Source organism: Mesitornis unicolor, unplaced genomic scaffold, assembly GCF_000695765.1.
Source record: "Mesitornis unicolor isolate BGI_N332 unplaced genomic scaffold, ASM69576v1 scaffold4953, whole genome shotgun sequence".
In the NCBI taxonomy this organism is placed as follows: domain Eukaryota; kingdom Metazoa; phylum Chordata; class Aves; order Mesitornithiformes; family Mesitornithidae; genus Mesitornis; species Mesitornis unicolor.
Window position 1 is genome coordinate 6,469 of NW_010175197.1, and position 24,324 is coordinate 30,792.

The 24,324-nt window shown below is 39.7% G+C and overlaps 1 protein-coding gene across 1 annotated transcript in view; it reads left to right on the plus strand.

Annotated features, from left to right (window-relative positions):
- The window catches only part of LONP2 (lon peptidase 2, peroxisomal), a gene marked incomplete at its 5' end in the record, with an annotated part of 44,785 nt that overhangs the window by 5,893 nt on the left and 14,568 nt on the right, over positions 1-24,324 (plus strand). The window contains 5 exons of the mRNA XM_010181283.1: positions 646-904; positions 8,037-8,178; positions 14,124-14,274; positions 14,805-14,931; positions 16,009-16,142. Coding sequence (XP_010179585.1) covers positions 646-904; positions 8,037-8,178; positions 14,124-14,274; positions 14,805-14,931; positions 16,009-16,142 — 813 coding nt within the window. The remainder of the gene's footprint in view (positions 1-645; positions 905-8,036; positions 8,179-14,123; positions 14,275-14,804; positions 14,932-16,008; positions 16,143-24,324) is intronic.

The following is a 24,324-nucleotide window of genomic DNA, read 5'->3' on the forward strand; positions in this document are numbered from 1 at the left end:
CAACACAAGTAGATTAAGTTGGTGAAATGACTGTTGAGATGGTGTACTGCTGGAGAAAAGGAATTTAATTCGTTTTAGCAGCTACTGAAGAATGAGGCTTTTGAATGGGATTTAAAACAATCTGATTTTAAAAAGAAATTTAATATATGACACCAACAGAAATGTCTGTCTGCCTTTTACCTTCTTAGTACGTGTGGTGATAAATTTTGGCTGTTTGGAACTAGCACCTTGGCAGTTTGTGAATCTTCTTGTAAATACTTTCTTTAATCATTAAATTGTAAAATTACCTGCCTACAGATTTTTGCAGATATTGACGGTGTTAGTCAAAGAATCCCAAAAATTAATGAAGTGTTGTTGTCAATTGCAGAAACTAATTTTGCCAGCCCTAGTATTGGGTAATTTTTACAGTGCCAAGCCACTGTAAGTGTTACATAGCAAGCAAAGCCTGCCCTTCAAGCCAAGAAGATCTTGCTCTATTTGCAAGATAGTTTAGGAAACCTTGTCTGAAGTCCCTGTGTGTGTCAGGGGAATTGCATTCATGAGCATGTTTGAGAATGTGTTTGTTTCTATTATATTGTAGAATTAATTGTTTCAATTTTGAAACGTAAACGTGCTGGTGTCTTTTCTCTTGTCAATGTTTGATAGATCGCCTTGAAATCCGTGCAGCTCGAATTCTTTTGGATAATGATCATTATGCTATGGAGAAGTTGAAAAAGAGAGTTTTGGAGTACTTAGCTGTCCGACAGCTTAAAAACAACCTCAAGGGACCCATTCTCTGTTTTGTGGGCCCCCCAGGAGTTGGTAAAACTAGTGTTGGAAGATCCATTGCGAAGACTTTGGGTCGAGAATTCCACAGAATTGCTTTAGGAGGGGTCTGTGATCAGTCTGATATTCGAGGCCACAGGTAACCACTTCTTCCTTTCCTATTGCAATTTTTTCTTTTGTTTGTTCCAGAATGTATTTATTATTTTCATTGTTTAGCTAATACAGAGAAATTTTGCTACTTCAAGCAAGGGTAGTTATTAATTGATTTTTCTTGCTATGCAGTGGTATTATTCAGGAGAGAATTTTAGTAATGGGGATGGATATTTAGTGATAAGATACAGCCTCTATTCTTTTCCTTCTGCTGCTGCCCTTTCTCGCAGTGGAGAATGGAATTTCATCTTCAGTCATTTTGGCACTTTGAAGTAAAATTCAGTAGAAAATCTCATGCAAACTCTTAAACGGTTCTGATTTTTTTACTTTTTAAGAAAGAAGGAAATACTTAGTTATACAAAATAGCCTGTGAATGGCAACGCATTACTTTATAACCATATTTGTTGCTGAAACAGGAGAAACTATGAGTGATGCTTAAGAGTTGCTGGAGGATAGCAACTGACTTGCTGAATATCTCAAACTTACTAGTTAGTGTACTGTTTTGCCATTTCAAAAGGAAGTTTATACAAGGACATAATTCCTTAGGTCTTTTTTGTGATCTTGCATCTCTTTATGTGTCTACTTCTTAGTCTTTTCAGCCATTTACTTGCATTAGTCCATTCCCCTTTCCTTGCAACTGGAAGTATAATGAATGGGTAATGCAGGTAAGTAACTGCCAAACACAGTGCAGCATTTTTGGTTCCGGTAAACATATTTTATGCTTATTACATGTAGTGTAGAAAATTGGGAATAATTAATTTGTTAGTGTTCTAAAGATCTGTAAAACCATGTGTTTTGTTTTGTTTTTCTTTTAAAGTCACATTATTGAATAAAATTTCTCCTTACGGTGGTGGGTAAGTTATTGTGAATCAGGGCTATCCGTTATTTCTTCGGTGCCACGTAGCTGTTCATTTTGCCTGATGGCTATGCTGCTACTTTCAGTCATCAGCATACACCATCATTCTTTCTTCAATTCCAGACTATTCTGTAATTCCTTTTTGTTTTCAAGCCATAAAAAGGACCTTGGTATTCTTACCACTTCCCTATGTAATTTTAATGAAAACTTAAAAGGAATACCCTAATAAAAGTTCTTGTGGTATCAGACTTCTGACTGTGTAATATGTCAGAGTAGTGGAAGCTCACAGGCACAACTGTAAGGAAGGGAGGAGACTCTCTGGGCAATCTGCCAAACATATGCATAAACTTACAGGAATCTGCACTATAACACATTTCTGGCAATCTAGAGTGTTAGATACTGGTGATCACTTCTTAGACCAGAACATAAGAGATGAAAAAGCAACAAAATGGTGATTTTGTACTTGATGACAGCTTGAAAATTCAGAGTTGTTCAAGACCCTCGACAAAACGAGTGACACACGTCTGTGCCTGTGCACATTCTTCTGTGGCAAATTTGCAGGAGTTTTGTTTTCCAGAGTGTTTGACACTCGCCTGGAGTATGTAGCTTGAAAGAGTTACCTGAAAGTTTTTTCTTAGTGTAGGTTTGGTCAATGTACCCAGAAGCTGCTGAGGGTTTGCAGAGTTTGGTTTTGCGCACTGGGTTTTAGTGCAAAGCAGCACTCGGTGCATGGTTGTGTGATTGTTTTTCAGACCTTTAACAGCTGGCCTTTTTATTCATTTACTTACACACTAATCGGGAAAAATGCGAACCTCTGTCCTCCTTCTTTACTATGTATTATTTCTGTAACTCATAAACAGTATTGTTCACCAATGTTTAATAAGTAAGAATTCTGGTGTTTCAGATTACTTATGGTATGGATCCTAAAAACAATTTAAAATGGGATTCAACTTCATGTTGCTATTTGAACTGAAACCACTAGAGGCTGTTGAATACTAAATGTTATAGACTAAAAGTAAAACTCATCAAGTCTTACTCAATTGCCAGTAGTTTCTTACTTTTTTTTTCTTTGCTTTGTTTTATTTTGGGTTTTTTTCCTGCTTCTCAGAATGACATTTAATCAAATTAAAACCACAGCTTTTCCTCTCTGTACAATGTCCTTTTGCACAAATAAAACCTTCAGGTTATTCCCAGTCAGGTGAATCTGTGTTGTGATCTGGTGCAATCAGAGAGGAATTACAGCAGTGCTCTCAAAGTGGAGGTGGCATGGGCTGCTGCTCTCTGCATTTCACTGTCACTGTCAAGTGGGCTGATTTTCCGGTGTTGCACGTTGGGAGCCATGCTTTTTCTCCTAAAGACTCCTTATTAGGCTTTAAGGCTTAAGGATTCCATTAACATTGCAGAAGAATGATACTGTATGTACCTACTGATGTACTAACCGTTTAAAAAAATGTACTAAATGTACTGGAACATTAAAAAAGGAACTGCGCTTCAGTTTCACTTGCAAGCAGAGGTTGCCTGAAATAGCATTCGCTTTGGCCACTTTTTTTTGCTTAAGTGACAGATGCAGCCTGCTAGATGCAGCCAGCAAAATACAGTGCGTTAGAGGGCAGCAGGGTGAGGAGCAGTGTTCCCGTAAGCGAGCTGTTCCCCGCGGTGTGTAACTGGGCCAGGCGCACACCCAGCTTTTGCCCTTTCAGTGGGGATCACGTTCCTGCAGCTGGAGTTGGCGAATCCTTTTCTTTGACTGCGTGAAGAGTAGCTGCTGCTGTTCTGCATTCCCACAATGAAATCATCATCTTGGTACAAAACCAGAACTGTTTTATCAGATACCCCCCAGCTGTTGTTTGTATTTACCACTCCTCTGTAACATATGTAAAAGTTTGCTGGTTTACATCTATTGCTAATGTTTATTTTAAAAAAAGTAAAAAACCCCACCAAACCACCTTGAAGGATGACTTAGAACTTCTTCCCAAAATCAGTTGTTTTTGTTTCAGACAGGAGCTATATGATCTTCTCTGTTGCATGCATGTATGGTTTTCTGTTTTGAAAAAGGAAAGCTGTAATTGTGCCATTTATTTATAGTTGTGCTGGTGAGATCACTGTGAAGCTCTTTTTTTTCTCTCTCTCACCTCTGTGTAAAGTGCTCTTTCTTATATTACCATCGCTTTTCAGTTTCCAGATATTTGGATAGTTTACTTCTGGCTTAGGCCTGTGCCGAAGACTTGTTAAGGTGCTCTTGTGTGAGAAAAGGTGCGGTTACTCGCCGGCGCAGTTCACAGCACAGGCCTTGTTACACTAGAAAAAAACCAACCCTTTTGTGAGCTTGGTTACATGAGTAGAAAGCACAGATTCATTTGTAAAGCACTTCAGATGCAACCTCTGTCTGCGAAAAAAATAAGCTGTGACCTTGTGCAAGTTAGTTCAGGAAGGGTCTCTTTGGTGGCATTAACTTTTCTCTTTTCCTACCACTGCAGTTTGAAAACCACTGTACTTCAAAACAATTTAAAACTTTTTGTCTTCAGAGCAGTATGGAGAAGGTGGGCCATGTTTTTATGAATAATACTAAAGCTTTGAGGTTTCTGATCCATACGTGTTCCTAGTCTAAATTGGGAGAGCTGACAAGGTTGGATTTCCCAGCTCTCTGTCTTGCATTTTCTAGGATACACAGCTCCTCATGGCATGCTGTACCACTCTAGTGGTTTTTTAAAGGCACCTCTTCACTGCTTTAAATATAAAGAAAAAGATTACTAAATTACAGACCTTATGTGGCATGAACTCTTACGGGTTGGTTTTTTTTAATTGTTACTTTGCAAGTGAGATAACCAGGAAACTTGGTCTGTGCTTCCTGTTCTGAGTGGAAAGCAGCAGGCGCTCATTGTGGATTCAGTGCATGGAGAGCAACAATGCTTCAAAAAATGAGCAAAGCCACGTTATCTCATCAAGAATGCTAATGTTAGGTATTGATTTTCCTCCTTTCAACCTAGCTAAAATAATGAAAACAAAGGATAACATCCCATTCAGTGGCTACTGTTCACAAACAGCAGTGTTCAGTTTCACAAGTTGCAAGGCAGTGATTAATGTCCAGATAGATAAGTGAGCATATCTGCTTGTAATTTCAATATATTCTAGTGGTTTTATATGTAATTGTCTGCAGGGTCTGTCTTACCAAGGACTCTTGTGTTGAGATGTGTTCCGTAATAACCGTTTAGAAAAGAAAGCAGGTTACCCATATTTGTATTTTCAATTTAAAATATTACATTGCTCTTCTTTGTCATCTACGTATGATATTTGCATTAGCATTCTTTACTTGCCTTGAAGATCTTGAGTCTTTGAGTAATAGTTTAAGAAAATAGGTGAATAAATGAAGATGTATCACAGAATTTTACAATTTATGGTCTATTTCATGATACCTGATCCACATAAATAAAGTTAAGTGTGCTTTTATTTGAAATTTAGTGTATCAATTAACCATTATTTATACTGGAGTTAGTTATTTAGGAATACCATTTCTAGAGATGATTGAAAATACAAATGAGAAGAAGACAGTGTGAGGGAGAAGAGCAGAGAAAGGCACTGTCAGGCAGTGAAAGGAAGAGCAGAATGTTTCTGGCCACTGTGCACTTTTCTCATCTGCTACCCCTGATTCTGTGAAGACTGAGCATCTTGCAAAGCTGCTCCATATTTCCAACAATAGTTCCTTTAATTTTGACCATTACAGTTCTTGAAGAACTCTTGGGCTGTATATGGAGCCATTACTTTGTGTAACACTGGATCCATTCCAGTTGGGCTGTTGTTTCTATTTAAGTTTTTATACGGTAGCCCACGACGCCCATCTTACTTTGGACAGGGTGCATAAAAACCAAAAATTAAATTAATGATTTTCTGTCGCTGTTAAGAGTGTTTTTCTTGTTGCTTGTTTTAGAAGCCACTTAATTTTTACACTCTTGAAACTGTATTTCTCCAAGGTATTGAACTAACTTGATTTGTCAGGAGTTGTCTTTAGTTGCTTTTTTCTGTTTTTTCTTCACCACAGATCTTGATACGTTGTGCTTCAGCCTACCTAGTGTATGGTTTCTTTTAGAATGTTAAAAAACTTGATTGTGTGCAGCAGTTAAGTCTTACAGAAAGATGCTGCATCTATGAGAATCTTCCACAAGTCTAAATGGGTCATTAAATACCCACATCTACTTGAATCTAAAATGACTGTGACTTGAAGTCTATTTTCAGGGTTGTTTGAGGGGAGGAAAAAAAAGTATTCCAATCTGTTAGTAACAACGGCTTTTCTGTATCTCAAGAAAGAAAAGTATCTTCTTGGGGTTTTTTGAAGTGTTTCTGTTTGACACTACTAATGACACTACGGTCATTTAATTTTTAAACAAAGCTGTTTCTTGAAACTAGATGGAACAGATATCTTTGCATAGGGGAGCCTGCTTTGGCAGGGGAGTGGATGGAGATGCTCCGCTGAGGTCCCTTTCAACACCGACCAGTCTGTGATTCGGTGGTTTCAAAATTTCATAGACTTTAAAAGGATCAGATAAGGCTTTGTGTATATAAAAACACAAGCATCCATTAATAAAGTGTAATGTCTATAAGCATGCACTTGAGAATAATATTCCAAGCAAGAAAGAAGAATGTTTTATGTTCACGTTATCCTATTACTGGCATAAACAGAATATTAAAAACAGTCAAGCTGCATTGTCTTTCAAACCTATAAAATTACTTTCTAGTGCAGTAAGCACCTTTTGTTTAAAAAAAACCTCCAACAAACAAAGAAAACCTCAAAAAAATGCCAAAACCGAAACCCCACCATCATCAACCCATGAACCAAAACCACAAACAAGAAAAAGAAACCAAACCCCAAGAAGCACCGAAGTTGCTACAGTGATGAATTTGGTTGCACTGGTAAATGAACGTCTGTGAACTGCGGCTCTGCTTCAGTTTTGCCATTCTCTGAGTGCATTTTGCAGACCCTGCCAGGCTGTGGGCAGGGCTGCCTGTACAGGGGATGTGGTGCTGGTGCTGCTGGTGTCCCAGCTCCTGCCCCGCACTGGATGCCCATACTCTGCGATCCCACGGAGAGGAATCCGCTCCCGCTGCAGAGTACGACCCTACCCAAAAGCAGTGAGGGGCGTACTATTGCGTGCTGGCTGCTCCAGTCTAGCAGCTGTCTCAGGAGGGTGGTAACAGGCAAACTGAAATTTGGTGGCACTTCTGGCTATTTAGAAGATATTAAAAACTTCTATTTCTGCTCAGATCTGGAATGAAATACAGTAACTGCAATCTTTTCCTTCCTTACATTGAACTAATACCATTGCTGTGTGGATTGAGTTGGGTTTTTTATGTTTCAAGTTTTCTCTAGTATCTTTTGAAATTACTCCTATGGTATTTTTGGCTTTGTCTTTCTAAATGTTGTCCTGTTTATTTTGGACTGTATATAAACAGATCATATGGCAAAGCAGGCCTGTTCTGCATACCTGGTTTGTGAGTGTCAGGAGATAGGTACAGTAATTCAGCACTTCAGGTATCTCTCTCTGCTTGAGTGACCAGCATTTCATACTCTTAGTTATACTATTTTGTGTAGTTATGGCACAAGCAGAAAAGGCTGTGATAAATGCAGCAAACAGGGGATATATATGCACGTAAAATGTAGTTCTACACATTGTGAAAAGAAGTTTTTACCCCGCTTGCTGAATAAATTCAGACTCATAACTTTTTTGTTCCATTGCAGTGTTCTTTTTTTATTTCACGTTGAAATGACACTGTAAATACAATTATTTTTTGTGTGTATTAATTAAAGTATGCTGTATGTAGAGGGGACATCAACAGTTCAGCATATTTGGAATTTTGCCCTGATTTGTAACATGCTACGTGAGCTCTGTGATGACAAAAACCCAGTATCATCATTACTATAATGTTCATATTAAGAAGGTTCTGCCTGTTCATACAGTACAAGGATGCTTGTACTGAATCATGTAAAATGCCTGCAAGCCGTAAAGTTTGGATATATTTTAATGCATATGTTTATCTTTCCAGAGCAGCTAGGGCACCACAGAACTGAAATTTTCATCTGCTTTTAGAATTGCTTATATCCAGATGCATAGTCCACATTTTTATCAACTAGGTCCAGAATTTTTTGCAAAAAAAAGCAAGAATTGTGGCAATCCTGCTGCTTCTCAAAAACCTTTGAGGTTTTTTTGTGCAGTTTCTGCTCCCGTTCTGTGCCTTTGGCTCCTCTTTTCCCAGATGCCTTTCTCTCTTGCAGGCGCACCTACGTTGGCAGCATGCCTGGCAGGATCATCAACGGGCTCAAGACGGTGGGGGTGAACAACCCCGTATTCCTGTTAGATGAGGTTGACAAACTGGGGAAGAGCTTGCAGGGGGATCCTGCAGCAGCCTTGCTTGAGGTAAGAGATGTTAAATTACAAGCATTGGTTTGTTTGTAGTTACAAACAATTAAAATACTGAACTCAGAAAAGAAGACTTAGAGGACGAAAGGCAACATGACAGTGTCAGCTTTTTGTTGAAATACCAGCTCCTACGTTTCAACATTGTTGGATTCCTGGCAGTTACTTGTACTCAAGGCAAAGGCTGTCATACAGCGTGCTCAGTATGGTTTCTCTGTCTCAGGGATCTGTGCTTAAATGCAAGGATGTATTTTATGCAAAGTGGTTTGTGTATTTAAAGACCGTCCAGCCCTTAAGCATTACTTACTTGGAGGACTTCAAGACGCTTCTGTTTTTAGTGACCAACTGCTGTTGATTGTAAGAAAGACCATAGAGCAGCTGAATGTTTATAAATTTGTAAAGAACGAGTGTCAGGAGGAAGGAGCCAGGCTCTTCTCTCTGATGTCCAATGACAGGACAAGGGGCAATGGGGGCAAGCTGGAGCATAGGAGGCTCAATGTGAACATGAGGAAAAACTTTTTTACTGTGAGGGTTACAGAGCCCTGGACCAGGCTGCCCAGAGAGGTTGTGGAGTCTCCTTTTCTGGACACATTCAAGGCCAACCTGGACGTGTTCCTGTGTGACCTGGTCTGGTGATCCTGCTCTGGCAGGGAGGTTGGACTGGATGAGCTTTCAAGGTCCCTTCCAACTCCTGAGATTCTGTGATTCTGTGAATGGTAGCTGGACTTCGTTTTCCCTCTTTCTTTCTTGGAACAATTTTAATGTATTTTTGAAGCTTTTGGTAGCTACAAGCTTATATTGGAGCTCAGCATTTTACCTAACATGTAATATGAACTAGTTGCGTGTTCTTTTAGCAGCATTTCTTTAATTAGTGTTGTGAACTTAAGTTTTTAATTTAAGTCGCAGATCCCCACTCCTTAACTGATAACGACGTGGTGTTTGCTTTCCATGAGAGTCAGCTATTAAGTGTGTTTTTTTCTGAAATTCTGGGACACAGACCAAGATATAAATGAATCTAATTTTGAAGTATGTGGTGTAGTTATTTTACCACAAAGAGTTTAGAGGTATTCAAGTTGACTTGCTTAAAGTCACAAGTAAAATCTAGGAGATGCAAGTAAGAACTTTGGTGAATAAGATCTTGTTGGAGTATTTTGTGAATCCATCAAGCTAGGTTAGTTGTTGAGATTTCAGGAGGCTAAAACTTGAGTGATTATGAAGAAGATCAATTGAGACCTGTGTCTTGCAGGAGTCAGAGGAGTCTCTATCAGACAGCAGCAGTGAGCTGCCGGAACCTTCTTTCTGCTTGCTTTTTTGCTGGAGTGCACTTAATTGTTTTGGTATTGAGCACATTTGGAATTTCCTTATACTGCTGTATTTTTCCCGTCTTCCTCTCTTTTGTGTTCTCTCTGGCTGTAGGGGCTACCATCCTGTCACTCTTTTAGCTGAACTACTGCTGACATTGTTTTTTACCTGTTTCAGTCAAAAGGATTTGGGTTAATAAAAGAGATTTATTCTTTTTTTTTTTGAGCTAGCCTGGCTTACTTTCACAGAAATTATTTAGGGCATAATCCTCAAAGTACCTCAGTTGTCAGACTTAAAGTGTGGCAACTTCTGTAGCTGGGTGGCTGTGCATGGGGATGAAAGTGGTTCTGGGAATATTTCCCTGCGGCATCATTCTAATGACTCTTTTTGGCTGGCAATGCTTAATACAGTGATTTGAATATGGAAAACGCTACTTAAATTAAGGTGTCATGAGCGCACGTGTATGCTGTGTGACTTTCTGCAAATGAAATGTCAGTTGACATTCTACAAAGTCATTATTTTCTTCCTGCTAGATAGTATAAAATTACTGTTTTGACAAGGCCAACTAGTTCTTTGAAAATCAGCATATGAACAGGCAATGGTTTGAGAGCTCTGTTTTGATCTCTGCATGTTAACATGAACTAGTAATAATTTAAATGTGCTAGAAAATACCATGGCTTCACTTTTTTCACTTTTAAATATGACAGTTGCGGTCCTTTACCTGTGTATTCCTCAAGTGTGCAGTACACATTTCTAGGTTGCATGGAAAGCCTCTAAGTGCAAGGAAAAGAAGCAGGGGAGTGTAACAAATATAAAATGCATTTTCTTTGTACTTTTCACTTGCGGATTTTATTTACTGATGGCTGTTCATGGTAATGAGCTCTGTTTCTGAGTTTGCTGGTACTTCTGTTATTTTTCTGTTAGCTGTTGAACTAAGCTGGCCTAAATCTAGTCCACACATGGATAAAAAATAACTGAAGATCAGATTTTCTTAGCTAGCCGACTGCTTTTTGCTTGGCAGTTAAAATCAGAAAGAAGCAATGAATTGGCATTTCTTGGAAAGACAGTAACCTTTTTTCTGTGTTCCAATCATGAATCCAGGTGTGTACATTAGTGTTGTTAATTTTATCCAACCTTTGCAGTTTCTTTTAAGTTATTTTTCATAACCCATCTTGCAGTAGAAAATTAGCATTTCTGTTGTTCTATCACGTCAAGTGTGTGAGCGCAAATGAAATTAATTTCTTTTTTAAATTATTTGTGTTTGAATTTTTGATACTTGGTTGCTGTGTAGGGATGCTTCTGTTTTCTGTCTTTTAAAACCACATTCTTTGTGATATTCAGCTCAGCTCCTGCCATGGATTATTCCAGGTTAGCTTCCCCTGCCTGCTTGGGCTGCTGTCTTTGTGTCAGTCCTTGCTAATTGACCATTAGGTGCATCTGGAGAAGTAATTGCTCTATGAGCCACGTCTGGCCGCTCCCATGTGAGATCTGTAGATCCCTCTACTGCTGTCCAAATATCCTGAAGCAGGTGCTTTATCTCTTCTAATGGAGTATTCATGCCTGGACATAGCCGCTTAATTTTCACCTGCTTTTTGTGGTTTATGTTGTTGGAAAGTCCATCTAGAGTGAGCAAAGGTGGCTGTTGTGTAGGAGAACAGCCAGTAGTAAGTGGTCACCTCACTGGCGCATTTGTTGTTCAGAGCGCTGCTTCTTGAGTGGTAAGTGCCCTCATTGAGAATATGAGGCACATCATTTTTTCCTCTCTGTCGAGGTGTGTTACATTCTCTCCGACTGTCTACAATGGGATATATTCAAGAGGAAAATTGTCGTGCCCTGTAAGCTTGGAAACAAATCTTGACATTTTATAATTGCCCGATACGTGTTTAATTCTAGTGCTTCTGCAGAGTTGTTGCTTAAGCAAAACAGAATGTCTTCCTATTTCCAGTTACTGTTCATCAACAAGGGAATGTTGTAGTCTAAATTTAGATGACCTCTGTTTAAAGCAGAAGAAAACAGAAATGGATCCAAGTACCTGATAATGAGTATTTGTATGCAGGGAAATTAGACCAGGAGCATAGCCAGGCAATTAAATGTTTATGGAACTTGTTCTGGATTTTGTGGTAATAAAAAGCTGGTACAGAGAAGCCTTTGTATGCGTGTGAGCTGTCGGCCATAAATTAACCAAGATGTTTTGTTCACTGAATGTTCTTTTTGTGCTGAATATTTTTGTATTAGTGGAATATCTTTGAAAACTTTTGAACTTGAACTTTAGCGTGGATACCTAGCTGAAGAACAGTTCTGTTTGCTTTGGAAAATCTCTTTTAAATGCATAGACATGATATTGTTTTATGACTTATTCTAAGAAACAGTTACCATGACAAAAAACTATTAGTCCAGAGAAACTCTAGCCTTTGTAGAAATTCTCAGATAGTTCACATTTTTAGCTGTAATCTGAGTTGGTTTTGATGTCAGTTGCCTTTACCTTTATTGGTCAGTATTTGTGCATGAGTACAGCATTGAGGTTTTGTATGCTTTTGTAAGTAATATTACAATCAGTAGCTTAGCACTTAGTCCGATTTGTAAGGATTTCTAGTTGCATACTAGGAGAAAGAGATGTATGTGTGTAGATAAATGTTACAAAGAAGCAGCTTCGGCTGTCAGAGTACCTTGTTTTTCAGCATCTGTGGAAGTAGTTGCAAATGCTTCAGCTACTGGACTGGAATTTTGTGGAAATGCTGTGTTACCAGTATAAAAAAAATGTTAAGTTGAACTAGGATTTGCCATTTAAATCAGTTTTGAAAAATGTGCAACAGTAGACTTTGAATGAGAGATTAGTGTTTGGTACAAATCTAGTTTCTTTGAGGACAGTGCGTAGATGCTGTGCGTGGTTACACTACCTGTTGTTGTGTCCCTCTATGTTTTAGAGCTCGATTGTAGGAGCAGTCGAGGTGAAGGACATCTGTAACTGCTTGAGTTGGGCATCAGTGTATGCAGCCAGTCAGGATACTTCAAGGCCTTTGCCTTCATCAGTAAAGGCTGTAAATGCCAGCAGCTGCCTGCTGAAGAGGATAAGAGAAGAAGCTTTTGCATAGCTTATAGCAAATGAACAGCAGCATTCACTGAGCTCCAACTGTAGTTTCAGAGTTTAGGCATATGCTTCAGTATGTTTTAAGATTTCATTATTAAGGGGAACTTGTATTTTATTGCAGACACAATACATTTCTAGATATTAGTCTTAAATCTGAGCAGTAATTCAAATTAAAATAAAAATATTCCGTTCTTAAAAAGGTTCTGCTGTGCTTTTGGCATTCTGTAAAAAAAGCTATTTTACTAGTTTGTTGTGATCATAAAACAATTCTGTTCTAAAGACTTTTAACTTTTCAAAGACTAAACAGAATTTAAGAGTTATGAAAATTCAGAGTTGCTTCTTTCATAAGCAGCAAAGAAGTGCTCAAATTCAGTTTTTTAGAATATCAACACTGTTCTTGGCTGTAATTCAAGTTGCTAAGACAAGGGGTGCATTCATTTGGTTATAGGCAGATAAATTATTTTGACATCAGTGTGCTGTTTCTCTGGAGATGCATAGGTCCTGTTATTTGTAACATGAGAATTATTCATGTCGGTGTAGCACTGATAATCCATCATTTGGGAAGGAAAATGTGGCAGCACTTTAAGGGGGGGATGGTAATATAGAAGCCAAGTGTAGATTACTATATACTATGAACTTCCACTTTTGAACACTGTTAAAAAACTACAAGACAGCACCTTAGTAGACTTGTGATCCACGTATATTGAATATTTATCACTTAATACAGAAAAACAGCTTATTCAATTAATAACTTAAATATATGCAAGTGTCACGTTAGCACACATCATTAGTACTGAAAGCAATAGGAAGGCAACACTAGTATTTAAGCTGTAGCTCTACTTGTGCAGTACATTTTTGAGGTTGGTCAGACTGTGTGGTGTTGTTCTTCAGTGCTTGCTTAATGTTTTTATCACAGAATTTTGGAAAAAAAGAAAAATGCAAAGATTGTGTTAGGAAAGCCAGGGCTTTCCTAGAGTCAAGGCTTGCGTGGGATGTCATGGGCAAGAAAAAAGCTTGTACTGCTATGTTAGTAGGAAAAAGCTGGACAAAGCTGAATGAGTGGGGCAGCTGAGGTAACCTGTGTTCTGCCCTTGGTCTTCACCGTGCTCAGGGTGAGAAAAGCTACCAGCAGCAGATGAGGATGGGAGTCAGGGATTTGTGGAAAGAATTCTGCTCATACAACTCCATGGGACCACATGGGCTCCAGTCCCAAGAGTGCTGACAGTCCTTGGAAGAGTGCTGGTGGTCCTCTCTACCCTCTGTGGAAGGGTGTGGAGATAGCTTACAGGACATGCTGGGCTGGAGAAATGCTGCAGCCATCTTTAGAAAAGGGTAAAAAGAACTAATGGGAAAACTACTTTTATTTCTTTGTGGTGTGGGAATGTAGTTACAGAGTAACTAGAGTGAGGCAGGATATTGAGAGTTAGGCTTCATAACGTATTTTATGAATGTAATGTCAGATTTGACAGATCCAAATGGAATATGATAAAAAATGTGCATATTTTATTTACTTTGATTGAGCAACTGCATCAGTTTTGTGTTCACTCTTGTTAAGGTCTTGGATCCAGAACAAAATCACAGTTTCACCGACCACTATTTAAATGTAGCGTTTGATCTGTCCCAAGTCCTTTTTATAGCTACAGCCAACACTACAGCTACTATCCCACCTGCTCTGCTGGACAGGATGGAAATCATTCAAGTTCCAGGTAACACTGCAGTCTTTTAATTGAAGTGGCTATTGCAAGTCCTTAAACAACATTGGGGTGTTTTTCCCAAAATGAAAAGCGGTTCCTTAAGGTAAGCCTGCCAGGAGTCTAGACTGAATGGCCAGAATCGTTAGAAGAGATTAGTCAGGATGCCTGATTCTGGCCTCTGTGATGAGAGCGAATTTTAGTATTGTACTTAGGAAAATGCGTTCCGGGTCTGTGCAGATACACTGGTATGTTCTGTCACAGTATTTGCACCAACAGATGTGTTTGTAGTCTAACTGGCTGTTGACTGATGCATCTTTTTAAGACTCAGAGGAAGAAAGAGATCTTTGAAACACTAAAATTCTATTATTCTTGTTCACAGCAAGTTATGAATAACCACAAAGTATCATACCAGCAGCCTTTTAAATTATGGACGGGGTTTTTTTGTTAAATTCAGTCTGGTATGATCATAGATTAGAATAAATTTTGTTATATTGTACTGCTTAAGCAAAAAGATTAGTAACCATATGTTTTTTCTTTTGAAGGATACACGCAAGAAGAAAAAATTGAAATTGCACACAGACATTTGATTCCTAAACAGCTCGAGCAGCATGGCCTGACTCCACAGCAAATACAGATTCCACAAGTAACCACTTTGGACATAATTACCAGGTAAATCTGTTAGTCAGTGCTTTAAGTTTGAGTAACTTTTTTTCCTGGTAGCTAGTATATAATTTATAGTGATAACACAAAACATTTCTATTGTCCTTAAGAGCTTCAGAAGTTCAACAATTAGTAGTTTATGACATTGCTCTTCGCTGAGCTCTGTCTGGCTCTGCTGTCTAAACCGCGTCATCCTGGACAACTCCATGCTCTGACTTTCAGAGTGTGGCTCTCGATCAGTTGTGTGGACACAGCTGGCAAGGAGCTATGAATAAACAGAAACGCTTAAAACTGGTACTGCCACAGTGTTCAGTGTGTGAAGCCATGGTCTTGGCTGCAGACAGCCTTTATTTTAAAGATTGTAGTTTTATTTCTGTCATTTTCATAGAAAAAATTGAAATGACAATTTTGTTTCCTGTGATTTGATGAGCCACATTTGTCTAGAAATTGGAATTAGGTTAAAAGAATTAAAATGTGTTTTTTTAAAAATAGCTTATATTAGTTAGAGCTACCTTTCTGTTGGATGTGGGAGCAAATATACTGATCAGAACACCTTTTCAGCTTGAAGCTAGCTCGTTTCCAATGGAAAAAGTGTATCAGTATTCAATGAATGGAAGTATTTTATGACCAGGAACAGCATTTTGGCATTTAGCGAGTGTTACTGTCTGGTGTTTCTTTTTAATTCATAGACTAAAAGCAAGTGTTCTTTTACAGTCAGTTCCACAACTTTCAGTGAGCTATACTTTGAATTTTAAAATAGTTTTTTCTTTTAATTTTTATGCATCTGAGAAGAGCTCAGTGCTACTGGAGCATTGCTTAGCCTTTCACTGAGGTTTGGCACCGGGCGGTAGTCATGTCTTCTTCCCACTCAGTACTTTGTCTATCTTTATGGTCAGCAAACCATAATTATTTTGATAAAAACACATGACCTTTTTTTTCCCTGTTTATTAGAGTGGCCCAAGGTCTCACTGCCTTTCACATCTCATTTTATTTGGATGTATTTTTAAAAAGAAAGTTTTGTTTACATGCAAAAGGAATCTCTCTTAGAAGTAATATCTGCCAGTAAAACTATTGTCTCTGGGCTAGATACACTCGAGAGGCAGGAGTCCGCTCTCTGGATCGGAAGCTGGGAGCTATTTGCAGAGCAGTGGCAGTGAAAGTGGCGGAAGGACAGCACAAAGACACGAAGCCAGATCGTGCTGAAGTGGGTGAAGGAGAAGGTGTGTATCTTTTGCATGTTTTATTCAAAAGGAAACTTCTACCTTAGTCACAATGAAGCAGATTTATCAGCTTTTTCTCCTTTTTTATACTGCTCTAAGGGCTCTGTTTTTAAAAGCTTTGCAAATAGAGTGACATTCTTACTATGCGTGGCTCAAGTAGTGCTGAATTACGGCTTGGGACCTAAGTACAGTAATTTCAGCATGCCAGGTTGGTAGTTGAGGAGTAAAATGGATCTGTTTCATATCTTAGATATGCAGTTGTCATTTCTGTATGTTTTTATGTCTTCCTAGACTATTTAATGCAAATCTTTCACTTTTTTTTAAAGAAAAGACTAAGCACAGCTTTAGTTATTGTATTGAAAGATGTTCTTTAATTGTGCTGTGCATGTTCTACCAGCTCAGAACTTGATCTGATTATTTTGTTGTACACTAAAATAAATGTCTGCTTCAAGAGCTTTGAAATTTGAAAAGCTGCTCTTATGTGCTTTTTAAGACTGCACTTATTCCAGGTTGCTTGGAGCTTTGGTAACTTGTCAGCCTCAGTAAGTGTTCTTGTTTCCCATGTATGCAGACAATAGTGATTTATCATTCCCAACAGACTGAATGAAAAGTAAACATAAAATTCTCAAACAGCAAAAATACTTGGATAACTGCTTCACCAGTAAAGGCAGACCTCTTTTAGTCTTGAAATAGGAGGAGGAAGGATGACATCAGGTCCATGATCCAGTTCATGTGCAACATGCAACTGGAGACTGCTCCCTTTTTCATCCCCAGTTAATGTTCTCTTGAATAAAAAGGAACACACGTACTGTGTTCGGTGAAACAGAGCATGCAGAGCACAGACGGTTGTGCTTTTATTCCAGCCAGTTGCTGGTGGGGGATCTCACTGGACACAGCGGTTTTCTGTGGAAGGCTTCAGAGTGCTCATTGCAGCACTAGGCGTCTGCAGGAGCCCACAGCTCAGGGTAGATGAGAAATGTGAAAGGACGAATCAGAACCTGAAGTTGAGCTTCTGAAACGTGGATAATGCTTAGTCCCAATAAAATCTAGCAAGCAGGATGTCAAGTGTTTTGTTTGTCTTTTAAAGACTGCAGTGAGGCCAGTTGACACCTTCTGCCAGTCTGGCAGAGAGCAGCTGTGTGCCCACGGACACCCGAAAGCAGAACCTGGGGAAAGACTGCTTACTTTTGCTCCAGAATACTCACAAACTGGAAATACTAAACAGCCCACTGTTGGTTTGTGTTGTGAAAGATTCCACAGCTAAGCCTATGTGGAAAAACTCTGAAGTTCTAACATCTAACAGCTAGAATAGTTCTGGACTTGTTTAGAGTGGGACGAATAAGGAACATTATCTGTTCCTTTAAAGTGTCTGAATGGTGCCCCCCCTTTCAGAGAGTAAATCCTGGGGGAAGAAATATAACCAGTATTTGTACAGACAGTAGTATTGATTAGAAGAGCATATGAAGAAGAGTTTTGCCCACAGAATAAACTTTTGTAATTTGTCCCTGGAAATGTATTTATTGATAGTCTTTCAACTTTACTTTGCCTTTTTTTCCCTAAGCCTTCTGAAAATTAGATCTTTTACCTTGCTGAATTTTCTAAGATCATAGTTTCTGTGGAAACTGTAATATCAAAAGATTGAATTTGATCTACAAATCAGTGTTTGCTTAAGTGGATTGAGCTCAGTTTTCTCTGAATGTTTGGCTTAAAGAAAGTGAACTCTCACAGTAGTACTGACTATGCTCATGCGAATGACTGTGCAATTTAAATGGTCTCATCTATATTAAAAGGACGAGCTTTTAAGACATATTTATTAATGCATTCCATTTATATTATGTGCATCTGTGGTGAACTGAAAACAAGAAACCGACTCAGCAGATGAACGCCAAGTGAAGTTTTTATTTTCTACCTGTTGTGGAACAGTCCATTCATAACGCTTCACTGGGGCCTGATTATTGACAGAGGGTACTGAAAAGGCAAAAATGGTGACAATCATCGGGATGCAAAGGAATTGTGAAAAAACAGTCCTTTAAGTCCATTATATATAAAGGCCAATCTGCTGGAATCAAGTTAGGGTTTGGAACACCAGGCTGTAACAGTCCCATTGGTTGCATTACAGCATTAATCATTCCTAAATCCTGTAACAATCTCCATTTTCCAGATTTCTTTGGTATCACAGAAATAGGAGTATTCCGGGGACTAGTAGATGGCACAATGTGCCCCAATTGCAATTGCTCTGTAACTAATTCTTGTGCCTTGGACAATTTTGCCCCTAAAGGGGCCACTGATCAACCCAAACTGGATTAGTAGTAAGCCACGTCAGTTTGAGTCAGGGCTTTAGATCAGCGACCCTTACACTAAGTTTGACACTCACCACAACTTTATCATATTCCACTGACTTAACAAGTCTCTTCCCCACAGTGTGCAGGGAACTTGCAAAACATCAGGTTTCAATCCAGCAGTACGATTTTCTGGTCCCTCCACTATTAGTGTTTGTGCACTTTGCAAAGGAAACTGTGTGCCTCCTGTACCAGTTACTGCAGCATGCACATGTTCCAGGAGCCATTCTGATGGCCAATCTTTTATTCCAATGATGGACACATCAGCACCAGTGTCTTAACAATCCAGTAAAAGATCGATCCTTGATGCGGATTGTTAGCAACGGCTGAGCAGTGCAAACTCTCTGAGTCCACCGTATCTGTGGCTGTCCGGTGCTACCAAAGCCTCCCTCTTCTCTGGTTTGTGTTACAGCTGCGGGGACTGAGTAAGGTATTAAGAGCAATTGAGCTATACTTTGCCCTTTTGGATTTGTACAAGGCGGGTGTGGTGTCCAAGTCATGATTTTTAATTCACCAATGTAATCTGAATCTATTACTCCAGGCAAGACAAAAAGACCTACTTTTGTTGCCGATGAGCGACCAAGAATCAAACCACAAAGCCCTTGGGGCAACGGGCCATATATTCCTGTGCCCAGAAATGTTACTGCTGAATCTATGATTGTTGTATCGGTGGCTGTGGCCAAATCCAATCCAGCAGTGCCTGCCGTGCTGGCAGTGAGTTCTGTGACGTATCGTTTACGACATGACAGCGCGCAGGTGGCGTCTGATTCTGAGGGATGTGAGGACAACAAACCCTGTTGGATTGCAGGGCACCGGGTTTCACACCCCTCCGTCCGTTTCCCTGAACTGGTTGTCCCTGCTTATCAAATTTAGAATGACATTGATTACTCCAATGATACCCTTTTTTACAACGTGAACACACATCTTTAGGCTGTTTCTTATTAGCTCCTGGTTGGTTTAAATTGAGACAATCCTTTTTTATATGTCCTTCTTGTGAGCATCCAAAACATCTAATACCGGCTCCCCCCCCCCTTGACCGTTTTGTTCCAGAAGCCTGATATTCATCTGAACCCACATTGTGGCATGCTTTCATGAACTCGGTGAGTGTTTTCACTGTTCCTCTGACTGTTGCTAAAGCTTTCTGACAGTCAGCGTTAGCATTTTCATATGCCAGCTGCATCAACACTGCATCTGCAGCCTGTTCGTTTTCAATTTGCTGAGATATTGCTGCTTGTAAGCGATCTATAAAAGTAACATAAGGCTCTTGAGGACCCTCTCGTACTGAGACAAAAGATGATTCTTTCATGCCTGCCTCTGGAACCATTCGCAACGCTTTAAGGGTTAATTCTGGGGCTTGCTGTAATACCGGTCTAGGCAATTGTGCCTGAGCTCGAGGAGTAGCAAATGCACCCTTCCCCATTAACTCATTCGCACCCCAACCTGCCTCATTTGCAAAGTTATTCATTATCTGTACCGTCACTAGATCTTTATATTCAGCGTCCCATACTGTGAGCTGAGCAGCAGTCAAAATCATTTTTAACAACAGTTTCCAATCATAAGGAGCCATAACTTTCTCCTGTAGCCATTATTAAATTCATGGTGTAATGATTTTGTATCCGTGATCTTTAACTGCGTTATGAACCTCTTTTACCATTTCATAAGAAATTTGGGTGTATTCGGGAGGTGGTTGTGGACGACACAACACCGGCATTACAGTAAGCATATCAGTGTCCCCTTTTTTCAGAGCCTCCAACCGACACTGTTCCAGTGCCGAACATCAATTTTGTGACTTAGAAGGCTGAACCACTTTTTTATCATCTGATAGAACAATTGGGGGGGAATCTATCAACGATTCAGGGTATGGGGGTGCAGAAGGAGTTAAATAATGGTTTTTCTTTCCATTTTCCCAAAGCTCTTGTGGCGTAGGTGCTGCAGCAGCCACAGCCCAAACTGACGTTAATGGTGGATATAAACCAGATTCCTTTTCAGGATTAATAGATCCTGGGTCAAAAGTACCATGAGGCACCTCCTCACCACCAGCCTGATCATTCTCTCCCTGCACATCATTGTGCTCTGAAACAGCAGCAGCTTTTGTCTGCAGTAAATCTTCAGCTGGCTGCAATGCTTTTAAGGCAATATGTGCTATCTGCCAAGTTACAAACAATTCATCCGGCACTGGAATCACCAAATCTTTTTTTGTCTGCATTTCTTTCATCACCCTAGCCCACGTAGAGCTATCACAAGTACGGGTACTAGGAAACCATGAACAATGATTTCTAATCCAAGCCAAAAGTTTAACTAAGCTAGCTTTTTGGGCAGAAAATCCCTGTCCCTTCAAAATACGTTGAAGCCGTTCTACGTAGAGCCTGTGCTCCTGGGACACTGATTGCCCCGTGTTACCGCAGCCGCGCACTTACCGTTCAACAGCAAGGACTGAACGTCATGTGCAGTTTACCTTCCTCCCCAGTTCAGCTGCGGAGTCACCGCCAGAGTCGCTTAAAAATCCTGTTCGGGCGCCAATTGTGGTGAGCTGAAAACAAGAAACCAACTCAGCAGATGAACGCCAAGTGAAGTTTTTATTTTCTACCTCAGCTTTTATAGCTACAGAGAAGGACCCGACTGTGCAGCCAATCAGGATGTTTACACACAACAGCACTTTCCCATCCATCATTCCCATACGTTATGGCCAGGTGTCTCAAGGCCGAGATGTCCTGTCACACACCACGCATACCCTTCAACCAGTGTTTTGGTCGAGATAACCCAGGCACACAGTGCTTGGTGTAGTTTTGAACTCCTACTTTTAGGCTGGCCCAAGGTCTTGTTATACTCAACAACAACACAGTTCAATCTTCCAAAGATTGCCTTTGTATAAATCCCAGCTGCTGTTTGTGTTCCCCTAATAATGTTCTCATGGGAATCCCAGCTTCTGCAGCACCTTGGTTTGCAGCCTGTTGATGCTTCTCTGCATGCATCTTGTCTACTTTTTCTCCTCTGTGGTGGATTTCCTTGAAGTCAAACACTGTGTTTGTCAGTGCATCTGTGATGGCTTGAACCATCCCTGGCTGTGGTGGCCAGGCTGAATCACATCAAGCGCTATCTGCTGTCTTTGCTACTGTCACTTTTTTGATAGTAACTATGACAAGCCATATTTTAAAAGCATTTCTTTGCAGGGAAGCGTAGCCGTGTCTAAAGTGTGCTCCAAAGGTCTAATGTGATTGCTGAATAAAAACCAATGGCATTCTGCTCTTCAAGCTTATGATAAAATAAATGAAAAGTAGATTCAGAGCACTCCTGATACTGTAAGAGGAAGCATTTTACTATTAAAGCAAAGAACAAACAGGAACTGTATTAGACATCTCAGTCTAGTGAGCGAGGTATTTATAATGTTAATATTAGCACTGTACTTGCAACTTGGGTATTTACAGTGTTAAAATTATACACTGTTAAAATTAGTACTGGACTTGAAACTTAACAAAGCCACGTGAAAACAGCAAGCTAAGTGCTTGAAAAGAGGGCACAAATGCTGGCATTTTTGGTTGACACACAATTTGGAGTAAGCCCAGAAGAAATTATCAGTGAAGAGTTGCCTTTATACTTCCGGAATTGAAACTGTCCATGAGAAGAAGCTGCATGAATGCAAGGGAGTCCAAGGGACAGGGGGCTCTGTAGTTCAGCTTTGGTGTTAGGAAGATATGTACAGAATGGTGCAGTCTGCAAAATGGGTTTTGTTTTGTACTGATAGTGTGCAGCTTACACCCTGCTGTATTTTTAGCAGAATTTGTCACTTTGGGGAGTGTATAAGAGTAGGACACTTTTAAAAAATACTTTTGTTTAGTTTTCATTCAGTCTGTTGGAGACAACCAAGTTTTTATCATAACTCAGAAATATTCCTAAATACTTGCAAGTTGATGTAAATAATGGGATTTGTAGCCTAAATTTATTTCTTCGGATATTTTTTCCTGTTGATTATTGGACACTTGTGTAGTTGTGTGTAGTGATGACGAATTTTTCTTTCATACAATGAATGACTGGAAGAATAGTTAATCAAGTTGTTGACTCTTCATCGTTTCATTTAGAATTATTTCTTGGTTTGTTTGGGTTTTTTTTAATCTGTATAAAAAGACCTTAAACTCATTTTTGCTCAACATATTTGTCAGCTACTGATGTGGGGTTGAAACTCTACAGTTAGTGCATTCAAATATCATGAGTTGTGAATATGAGGGAGCAAACTACGGGCTTACCCTGTCTATTCTAACTTGCTAAAGCACAGTTTAGGTACGATTTGTAGTGTATCAGAGTAGTAACGTGGTACCTATTGTGTTTATTCAGCTGAGTGCCTTCTGGCTTGTGAATTTGTAATAGAAGTTGAAAGACATTAGGTGGTGGAACCACAGGATTTCCAACATTATGTTGATTAAATGAGATTATTAACTCGAAGTGGAGCATCTGTTTCCAAGGCTATGAGCTGTTTGGTAGTGGGCTCTGCAGAGGGAGGCTGCTTGCCACAGCACAACTGATGCCAGGAGGTGCTGTCAAGCCGTGTTTAGCACTTTCCAAAAATGCATGACCAAAATACACTGGCAGCTTTGTGTGGCCTGCCTCACTCCCTTGGCTCCTGAGCTTTATGATGAAGTTGGCAAGTGGAGCAGCGTTAGTTTGCGTCAGCCGTTGAATTTGTACAGGGAACTGCAGCAAAAGCAAATGACGTCGTTTTTCAGAGCTCTCCAGAAGTCATCTTTGTGTGCAGTAACACTAGCTGATATTTTACAGAAACACTACCTGAGAGTTACGAGACGCTCATGTAGTCTTTGACACTGGGAGAAATTCTAGGAGTCACAAAAATATGTGAAACTCCTTCCTATTCTGGTGCAACTGCCTTGAGAATACAATGCAGCAACTGTGCGCTGAGGCATCGTGTCATGATACAACAGTGGAAACCCAGAGTGAAAAGTGGTTTGTCTAATTCAGACTTGAAAGGAGGTTTAGGACAGGTAATATTTAGTAACTGAAAGTGATTAAATGAGGTTTCTATCTATGTGGAAACCAAAGCTTTGAAAATACTTAAATATTTCATAAGCCATTAATACAATACAGTTGGTTGTACTCCTTATGGATGGAAAAACGTTTGCTTTTGAGTTTAAATGCAAGTTTGACTGAACAGAAACATGTAGTCTTTACTCTTCCTCCCTCAACTCGGGCATGGTGCATTTTATTCATAAAACATTATTATGCATGACTGGAGGGGGTTGATTGTTTCTAGGGTGTATACGGGCCTTAATACAGCTGGGCACATCACTGCTCCTGCAAGACGTGACCTGTTCTGTCCAAACCCCGACACTTCCTGCAGCACGGGATCTCCCGCAGCAGTGAGTGTCTGAGCTCTGCTCAGCGCACAGCCCACCGTGCTGTGGCTATAGGTGCTCAAGTTTGAGCTCAGCTGTGCTGTGTTCGTATTCCAGCTCTGCAGACTGAATATGTGTTTTTTTCCAAAAATTGCCCGGAATGTCATTCCTGGCTTAGGCCAAAGAGACACGAATGCTGTGGAAAGTTAGGTTATACACAATCTATTCTTTTTACTGTGTTAATTTATCTAAATATTCCTGCATGGAAACCTCAAATTCAAGTGCTTCAAGTTGACGTCGTTATTCTAGATCAGAATTGATGGAAAGTAATTATTTTGTGAAAAGAGAAATTTTCTGATCCTGTGGGTAAAAATGCACACAGCATTAAATTTAAGTGTACGAGTAAGTGTTAGGAGGATTGGGGTCCCAGGAAGGAGTCCCTTTCCAAAAGAAAATCTTTTGAAAGTGACACTTCCTGAGTGCATCAGATTTAATTTGGAC